The sequence below is a fragment of the Branchiostoma floridae genome, chromosome 8 (genome assembly GCF_000003815.2).
Source record: "Branchiostoma floridae strain S238N-H82 chromosome 8, Bfl_VNyyK, whole genome shotgun sequence".
NCBI classification, from domain to species: domain Eukaryota; kingdom Metazoa; phylum Chordata; class Leptocardii; order Amphioxiformes; family Branchiostomatidae; genus Branchiostoma; species Branchiostoma floridae.
Genome location: NC_049986.1, coordinates 20,097,617 through 20,106,954, shown reverse-complemented (window position 1 = coordinate 20,106,954; position 9,338 = coordinate 20,097,617). Strand labels below are relative to the sequence as shown.

Here is a 9,338-nt window from a genome sequence, read left to right as displayed (position 1 = left end):
CTGCTAGATACGTCATAGCCAGAGCCGTGGAGATGCTCAGAGGAGACACGAACATGTTCCCGTCAGACTGGCTGGTCAGCTTCTTGTACAAGTCCAGCGCAAACTTGCCATTGGAGGCAACAAGCGTCTTCAATGGGTTGGCTAGAAGGTGTCACCATCAAAAGAACGCTACGTTTAATAACGGCGAGACGTGAACAATCATTATAGCAAACTTTTTTTTTGTTTTTTACCAACTCTTTTTGGTGAGACTATGGCTGTTGTTTGAAATTTAGAGTTTCAAGGTTTCTTCAGAATCACTTCGGGTATTTAGCAGTTACAGATGTTATTGTTCGTTCGTTCATTCGTTCAGACCCTCATAGTGCCTTGCGGCAGCAGGCGTCCTTGCTGTTTCAGTAGCAGGGTACATGATTGTATACTTTACAGGAAGGGGTTGCTAGCCCTTCCTCTGTACAGCTAAGTAGTGCACAAGAATTCACTCTAGATTGCAGCCTGAAACCTGAGACGAATTAAATGATTGCCGGTAAACACCGTTACAATTGCTTTGCATAGCAGCGTTATAGTGGTAGCTTGAAAGCTTAACAGGTATACTTAGTAAGAATTCCCATGGTAGACATCATTAAGTTGAAAAAACAAACATTGCCTCTAGAAATCTACTAATGACTTTCTTAGACTCTTCCAAATAAGAAACACAAAAACACGACACATAGCTTAATAATGAAATAAAAATGCAGCTTGCACGCTGGAGAGTTCTTGTATGCCAAACTTTATTTGTCAAATGAAGGAGAAGAAATCATATATCGTTTTGATTCTGCTCTATCAACCAGTGTTTATGGTTAAACGCTTGCGTTGTGTACTTGAAAAGAATACAAAAGGATTTGATCTTGTTATGAAGTATTATATTGCCTAGGAATTACTTTGCGACATGTGTTACATCTGAAATATTCTTCACTATTCAACCACTGCCTTTAAAGCAGAAACGTTACAAAAAGCAAACGACAGTTCTGTACGTAGCACTCTATCCAACTCATCATATGATCCTATATACTGTCGTCTTAGAAAAACGGATTGAAGCACGCATGTGCACTGTATTGCATTGTGGGGTATATGTCAGAGTTGAAGGCTCCTTGAAATTCACGAAGGATTGCCATTGAAATATTACCTATAATGCATCACGCTGCACATGCGCACTTCAAACCACGGGCTGTCTTATAACAGTAAGCGTTTGTCCTAAGATATATCGATGTGAGACAGTTAGTAGTGTTTTTCCTTGCGGTTTTAAGCAAAAGCTGATTCTGCTGCGCTGAAGGCAAGGACGAGTTACTCCTCACCGGCCCCGGGGCATGACGGGCAGCACTCCCCCTCCTCCGTCACCGGCTCTACACCGTCCTCACACTCCGGCCAGTCGCACATCATCGTCATGCACAGGGGCTTGCCGGCCTCGCACCTGGGCAGGGGAAAAGGAAATAAATAAAGTGATGTCGATCCTTTATAGAAAATGCTAACACTTTACCTCCAACACGGAAATAAACTATAGGGACTTACCCTCTAAATTTTCGGTCAAACTCCGTCGACCTTGTTCACAGAATGACCCTTCAACAAGTGAACAAGGTCGACGGAGATTGACCGACACGCGACAAGCACAATTAACAGTCAACCACAGCCTAACGTCCCATCCTAAGGACTGCAACACCCTTTCTGGTAGCGTGCATGTCGGGTGAGCGACACAGCCGGAATTGAACTCACGGCTTCTAGTTTCAGAGGCAGGGGTGTGTGCTATTTAGCTACGCCTATTGTAAGCCCCTTGCAATTCAGCCCCTGGCTGCGAAGATATAACAGTCGGCCCACCCAATAACATTAACAACAACAATGCCCACCTGCATGTAGTGCAGCTGCCGTCCTGCTCCCAGGTCTCTCCGGTCACGTACTCCTTCCCGTCATCGCTCGTGCACTTCTCCACTTCTGTACAGACAGATAACACCGGGTTAACGACTAAACCTACTGTTAAAGTTAAAACTAAACAAAGTCCTTCTTGCACCAGATGGTGCATATGGCGTAAACCCCACTATCCCTACGGCCTCAAAAGGCCAAAAAAGATTTCACTACCCTAACTTATATCTTTTCCCAAGATCAAATCTACTGGTTTCACAAAAGCTCATCTGTGTAGGAAGTAGGCATAGTGCAATGCTTAACTTTTTTTCCAAGTCACAAAGATATACACTGTCGCCTTCTTCAAGTTCAATTATGATCGATGATAATCACATCAGAACGTTAACTCGCAAGAGTTACAGACACATGATCTTACGGTACAGTGACGAAAGCAATTGGTCAAACGTGCCAGGAAGTGATAGCTGGAGTGCTCTACTGGTTTATGACAACGTTAGAACTTTCAGTATGCCACGTACATGGCTATGTCCGTTAATGCTTGATTTTAAAGGGGAAAGGACGCCATGAATAACCAGGACTGACCAGGGCATGTGGGGCAGCAGTCCCCTTCCTTCGTGATGGGCTCGACGCCCTCCCCGCAGTCAGGCACCTCGCACAGCACGGACGTGCACACTGCCTCCCCCTCCATACACATGCACTTGGTACAGTCCGCCTCCTCCCACATCTCGCCATCCTAATCACAACAATTTTGACCAAAACAGTTTTAGAGTCTCAATTTAGAGATCAATTTACAAGCATTTTCTACCCATATTCTTGCATTTCTATCAATACATAGCGTTTCTTATCGATGCATTAAAATTTGCTCTTCATTCATTGATACTTTCTATATATCTGTCAGTATTCTATATCAATCTATTGAGCATTTCCTGTCAATTTTTCAGCAATTTGCATGGTTTTATTAACATTTCCACCAAGTGGTTTGCCATGTTAAGGATTGAGCCAGCGGTCACTACGGAGTTTGGTACAAGGCTAAAGGTTGTTAAAATCTCTTTAACATTTCAATATAGGCAATATTCTCAATCAAACTAAAAGTCACTGACAGTTATGGAAACCTATTTGGTAGAAGAACGTTCTTTTCCCAATAACTATGTGACGATTAAATATTCATAGTAGAATTCCCAGTTAATTTTAAGAAACCTACCTTGTAAGTCTTGCCCTCCTTGGTGCTGCAGGTGGGCTCTTTGATGTCGCCGGGCTTCTCTGGCTTCTCATCAACTATTGGAACAGGTAGAAAAAACAACTATAAATTTACAATGCCCCTTTTTAGTATAGATTTAGTATAAAGTATAACATAATCTTTTTGTTTGGTTTGGGACAGAGGGAGACAATGTGGCCCTTCACCCAAGTTTGTAGCTTATCTATACTTAAAAGGACCACATAAAAGGTACAGGCAGAAGATAAAGTTAAACTTTTATCTCCCTGACCGAAGACGAAGTCAGGTACCCATTTTTACACCTGGGTGAACTGAAAAAAGTACTTTTTCCAAGGCACTGCGAGTATCAACTCGGGAACCCTGAGGTTTAGAGCCCAACACTCTACCAGCTACGCCTCACACGACGTCACAAAATTAATAGCTACATAAAAAATCCATAAAATTACGTCAATGTGTGAACATCTGGTAGAAGCCAATTCCGTAGAACATTTCAAAGCCGGGGTAGCCAAGCATTATGGCTACCCTAGCTCTGCCCAGCTGTAAGACCCAGTCATGCCCTAGCAAGATATCTTGTACAGCGCAGCACCGTTATTTTTGTTTGTTGAATGAATTCGTTCTTCACTTCACTATTTTGTCTCACCACCACCGGTTTGCTAGGGCATCCTCACTCCCCTTGGCACAAAGTCCCGCGAGGGGCATTGCCCAGTACTACGTAGATGTAGATGTAGATGTGGTCTTACCTGGACAGACGGGGCAGCACTGGCCCTCCTTCTTGACGGGCACCTCGTTGCCGCAGTCGGGCCTGGCGCAGACGACGGCCATGCACGCCTCCTTGCCGTTCTCACAGGTACAGCTGTTACACCAGTCCTCGTCAAAGGACGGCCTCCACTTGTCCCCGTTCTGACGGGTGATGCCGTCAGCATCGGTGCAGGAGCCTTCACCTGAGAAGATACATAACATTTTTTATCCAACTTTTCAATAGGGATTTGGGTTCACAGTGGGTTAATAACAACCAATCATAGCGTGGTGGTTCTGTAGGACGGCCTCCACTTGTCCCCGTTCTTATGGGTGACACCGTCATCATCGGTACGAGAGCCCTCGCCTGAGGGGTCAGAAACATAACCTTTTTTATTCAAGATTTTAGTGAGGGTAAGTCTTCTCGGGTGTTGGTATAGTGAGGTGGTTCTCTAGGTGTGGCTGTTCAAAAACACTGAGGCTCCGGCCATACGACTCACTCACTCACTCACTCACTCACTCACTCACTCACTCACTCACTCACTCACTCGCACCGTCAAGCTCGGTTGGAATCTCACCATGAGTAGTTTTTCTACAAACATCTTTGTTGTCAATCGCTGAAGAAAGCTGCTGTAGGCTCATACAGCTGTCAGTTTCTTGAGGTATGTCTTACGTGGTCTTATACGGCTTTTATTTCCATCATTCGGGTTCCACAATAAATGTACTTGTAAGCTGGGTGGATATCAGTGTCCTTGGACTATAAGCGACAGCTCGATCAAAGTAAAAGTAAACTAAGTGGACTAGAACTCGGAACCCTGTGATTCAAAATGGGACTATCAACTAAACTACTACACCACAGCCCTAGTACCCACCTTCCTTGGCGCACTCGCAGATCTCACAGCCGCGCTTGTCGGTCCTGAAGCCGTACTTGCAGAACATCTTACAGCGGACAGGCTTGCAGGGGCTCTTAGCTGGGCAGGGAAACGAAAAGATTAAATATTAGTCTATATTAAATACCGTTTTATTTCAAATTGGGCCATCGGGCCATTTTATAGCGGACAGGCTTGCAGGGACTCTTAGCTGAGAAACGAAAAAAGAAACAACGTAGTGTATCTAACACCGTTTCATTTCAATTTCTAAGACGTCTTACACCGGACGGACTTTTGCAGTTAATGATATCTTCTAAAACGTCATCACAAATACACTGTAGATGACTGATCACTGTAGCTTAGACATTCTCATAACACGCCATGTTAGTTCTATGGCAAAGAAGTCTCTGACTTTTCTGTACACCTCGAAATGCTGCAGTCGAAATTATGGATATCTGAAGCCAAACATGACGCTTATGAGTTTGTGACCAACCTTCCAGCCCGCCGCGGAGAGAGCTCTCCTCCAGATCATCCACCTGCTCGCCCTCCGCCTCGTACGTCAGGGACGTCTCCTTGCCCTCCTCTGTACGCCACGGATAAAAACAGTCATTTTAAGAAACTCCCTCTCATTTGAACAATTACTAGTAGCTGACATATGTAAATACTACATAAAGGTATCAAATAAGCTGTACGTAGATATGAGCTTATGACATGAAACGTTTATCAAGCAAGATAGGCGTTTTTTTCTTTCAGACACAGCATTGAGCTCTAAAGCTGTTTTCAGTTAATCATGTGAAGAGTGTAGCTTTGTGTCTGATTCTAACTACTATGCCATAAACGTACACGAGCTTTATCCGGGATCCCCCCCCCCCCCCCCCCCCCCCGTATCCAGCAGTCCACCGGGACAAATTTGTGGCCCCGGAGCCCGGCCGGAGCTACATCCCCTGTGGTATCCGGTGCAACTGGGGCCTATTAAAGCCGGCTATACTCCTTGGCCAGTTTTGATATAATCTAATGGCACCGTAGAATCTGCATTAAGATGGTCTCTCATCAAAGTTCAATGTTCAGTAAAGAATAAAAAAGGGGTCTCTCACCGATGTCGAAGCGGTACTGCGGCTCGCTGGCCTTCAGCGGCCGGACGTGCTGCAGGACCAGGATGCGGTGCGTCTCGATCATCTTGTCCTCGCGCACGTGACGGACGTCCTTGCAGACCACGCGCTCGATCACGGAGTCGTGCGTCATGTCGGACCTGCAGGTCTGGTGAGCGCCGGACTGCTTCTCAGAGATCTTCTGTAACGTGAAAATAAGAACAAGACAAGCTCAGAGACTTTCAATTGACTAATGTCGTCGCGCACGACGGCACGTGCCGCACGTCCTTGCAGACCAACCGCTCGATCACGGACTCGTGAGTCATGTCGGACCTGCACGTCTGGTGCGCGCCCGACTGCTTCTCGGAGATCTTCTGTAACGTAAAAATAAGAACAAGGCAAGCTCAGAGACTTTCAATTGACTAATGTCGTCGCGCACATGCCGGACGTCCTTGCAGACCACCCGCTCGATCACGGAGTCGTGGGTCATGTCGGACCTGCAGGTCTGGTGCGCGCCTGACTGCTTCTCAGAGATCTTCTGTAACACAAACATAACCTTATAAGGAATGGACCCTTCCAGCCGAACACCATAAGCCCCACCCCCTGTTCGATCATGTTCTATTTCGAACTCGCGGGTCATGTCGGACCGGCACGTCTGGTGCGCGCCGGACTGCTTCTTGGAGATCTTCTGTAACGTAAAATAACCTTAGAGCGCGGTCACATACGAGCGTAGGTTGTGCGATCGTCGTACAATCGCTAACTTCGGGCATTTTGGAGGATAAGATGTACGTCTCCTGCAAAGTTCAACTGTCTTGGTATACAAAAGGCTGTTTTAGATCCATGTCGGTGGTTGGTTCTGTCACAGCCCCCTTGGCATCAAAACCGTACGGCAATCGCAAGACATTTGTGACCGCGCCCTTACCTAAGACAAGCTCAGAAACTTTCAATTTACTAATGCCACGTCCTGGTGCAATGGAATCTTTTGTTAGATTGTATATGGACATTATGGAGGTCGGACTAATCTGTCAATGTTAGTTTTTCATGGACTTAACTTCAGTTTGTATTTGATTACATAGCCTCTTTGCACGATAAGAAGAATACATATTCATTAATAAGGATATGAAGTAATTCATGTTCTTTGCCCTTCGAACGCCCCTGACTACATATACTCACGTGCGTCATTGCGTCATTGGGGTGCTGGCACTTGGACACGTGCTTGGTGACGTTCATCCCGACCACGTGACCTTCCTCCACCTCGCTGATGACGTAGTTCACTGGGCAGTCGCCATAGATGTCGCCCTAGCAACGACAAGAAAAAAAATTTATAATAAAACATCGATAAGTTTAAATCTGTGAATGCCATGCGTTCTCTTCTGTTGTTTTTTCGTGTGCTTTCTATGTTTTCATGATGAATGAAAAAAATTAAGCTAAGAGAGCACGGCTTCCTGAAATTATGAAAAGTATAATCGGTTCATTGTCTGTCTAATCGGTACAAGATCCGGTCTACTGATTTATTTCAGGTCCGTTTATTTTTCGGAGCAGTCCATCAGGAAAAAACCGCTTGTATTGGTACACTTTACCGGATCCCACCCCTATGATATAGGCTATATGGGCTTACCTGTACCCTCTGTGTACTATTTTTACCTGAATGATGTTGAAGTAGAGACAAGTGTTCTCCTCCAAGAGCATCTGCACAGTGGACAGGATGCCGCGCTTTGGTGTTCAGGATGTGGGTGGACTCGGACGGGTCCACAACCAGGCGGTGCACCAGACCCTGAGAGATAAGGAAGAATTTCAATGTATGATTTGTACAAATGAGCATTCCACTGCCTAGTGTACGTACTATGTTGTATTTTACTGTTGGGATCTAAATAAAGTCAAGGAAAGAATTTGTCTTACAAGACTTAGGAAGAAGTAGATACTGGTAAGTAAATAATGATAACACCTCGCCTGAACAAAGAAGGAACACGATGATATCTTTTTGCATGATATCTTTTACTCACGCAGCTGATTAAAGATAGAACAGTCTATACGTTACCCTAGGTCTTATTTCATTAACTGGTATGATAGGATAATGTTACATAAAGTAGTAATCATAAAACATAGTAGTTTGTGTTCTTTACAAATTTGATTTTGTTGAATTTTCTGCTTACAAATTGTATAGGCTTTTTCTTTACATTTCAATCAAATCAGGCAGAATAGCGTGAAACAGTCACTGTGTAACACTAGTGTCCAAATAAAACAAACAAACAAATAAACAAACATACATGCTGCAGCTCGACGTAGATGGGGTTCTCCTGCAGGTTGGCTGACAGCTTGTGGAACTCCTTGTCCACCTTGTCTCCGGGCACGCGCGGCTCCGAGTCACGGAACACGCAGTTGGACGTCTTCATGTAGAAACTGCACTTGGATGTGACCTGCAGGTACAGGGGGTTCGGTGTTACGTTAGCTCAATACGCAAGAATTGTTCAAACCTTCTAATGAGTATGCGGCATTGGTGTTGCGAAACTGGTAGAGCGTTCGGCTCGGAATCGAAAGGTCCCGAGTTCGATACACACCATGCCCCGACGTTGTGCCCTTCACACGACTTTCTCTTACGGTGGAGAGACTTCCACCGAGCCTCTTCGACTAATCTGTGTACCAAAAACACACTACAGATTTGGTGCCTCAATGTGCATTGACTTCCACCAAGACCTGTTATTTTGCTTCTAATGAGTAATGAGGAACAGCCTTCCTAAGTGTTAAGAAGCCTCCGCACCTTTCAGTGTGCGATGGTGCAAACCTTACAGTCGGTATATTGGCTACAACCATGTCTGCAGCCTTGTTGAAGTTACATACACTTTTCCCTCCTCCGACACCTACTTTATGTATTGCTTTTGTATTATGTTTTATTTGTTTTCTTGTGCAAATAAACAAACAAACAAGCCTCAAAAGAAAGAAGAAGGGGGATTGTTTACCTCGATCTCGACCCAGCAGCGCGCGGTGACCCAGTACCCGTCCTTGCCCTGCTCTCCAGTCTTGCCCTGAGCCTTGCCGTAGTACCCGTACAGGTAGCGGAACCCGGGCTTGAACTGGTTTCCGTCTGGGGAGAGAGGAACAGTTCACTTTAGTTCATTCATCAGAGTAACAGACGCGCTCTTATAACCTTCAAAATGGGCCCAACTGTAGTGCACGTGTATCTGTACACTGCTAAATGTTGTGCAATTATCAACATACATTGCAACACTGGCTTAAACTGGTTTCCGTCTGGAGAGAGAGGAACATTAATTCAGCCTCTAGGCTGCCATTGTTAGATCTTTAGAGTATGTCTTCTCAATAAATACACTCATCATCAGAAACAGAAGCGCTCATAAGCTTCGGAAAGGCCTGATTGTATAGCTTAATGCTGTGTACAATTATCAACATACATGGCAACTAAAATGCTACTCAACTTTACATTCTGTATATACGTTTACCTTTTTTCAACTGGGCAGCCCTACAATATAAAACATTACGATTGTCTTGTCTCTTTTTAGCTGGCAGGCGTTTCCCATTTAAGGCCTCTTCTGA

The 9,338-nt window shown here is 45.0% G+C and overlaps 3 protein-coding genes across 3 annotated transcripts in view; all 3 read right to left on the bottom strand.

Annotated features, from left to right (window-relative positions):
* The window catches only part of LOC118420625 (leukocyte elastase inhibitor-like), a gene marked incomplete in the record, with an annotated part of 21,928 nt that extends 21,277 nt beyond the window's left edge, over window positions 1–651 (bottom strand). The window contains 1 exon segment of the mRNA XM_035827469.1: window positions 6–651. Coding sequence (XP_035683362.1) covers window positions 6–55 — 50 coding nt within the window.
* Window positions 652–747: 96 nt separating this feature from the next.
* Window positions 748–7,109, bottom strand: LOC118420624 (cysteine-rich motor neuron 1 protein-like). The gene is made up of 9 exons (XM_035827468.1): window positions 6,963–7,109; window positions 5,796–5,991; window positions 5,195–5,284; window positions 4,705–4,803; window positions 3,838–4,038; window positions 3,086–3,159; window positions 2,467–2,617; window positions 1,875–1,959; window positions 748–1,444 (listed from the first exon to the last, which is right to left on the bottom strand). Exons 1-9 carry the CDS (start codon window positions 7,017–7,019, stop codon window positions 1,318–1,320), a joined length of 1,080 nt encoding a protein of 359 aa, XP_035683361.1. The 5' UTR covers window positions 7,020–7,109; the 3' UTR covers window positions 748–1,317.
* A 395-nt stretch (window positions 7,110–7,504) lies between these two features.
* Window positions 7,505–9,338, bottom strand: part of LOC118420622 — a gene marked incomplete at its 3' end in the record, with an annotated part of 14,814 nt that continues 12,980 nt past the window's right edge. Inside the window, 3 exon segments of the mRNA XM_035827465.1 lie at window positions 7,505–7,563; window positions 8,057–8,206; window positions 8,747–8,871. Of these exon segments, the coding sequence (XP_035683358.1) occupies window positions 7,505–7,563; window positions 8,057–8,206; window positions 8,747–8,871 (334 nt within the window).

Bases quoted from the DNA above. Each gene is read 5' to 3' on its own strand.
- LOC118420624 (XM_035827468.1), bottom strand. From the start codon at position 7,019: ATGAACGTCACCAAGCACGTGTCCAAGTGCCAGCACCCCAATGACGCA. The intron at 5,285-5,795 runs GTGAGAGACCCC...CGTGGCGTACAG, and splicing joins GCAGTACCGCTTCGACATCG to AGGAGGGCAAGGAGACGTCC. The intron at 4,804-5,194 runs GTTGGTCACAAA...TTCCCTGCCCAG, and splicing joins TCTCCGCGGCGGGCTGGAAG to CTAAGAGCCCCTGCAAGCCT.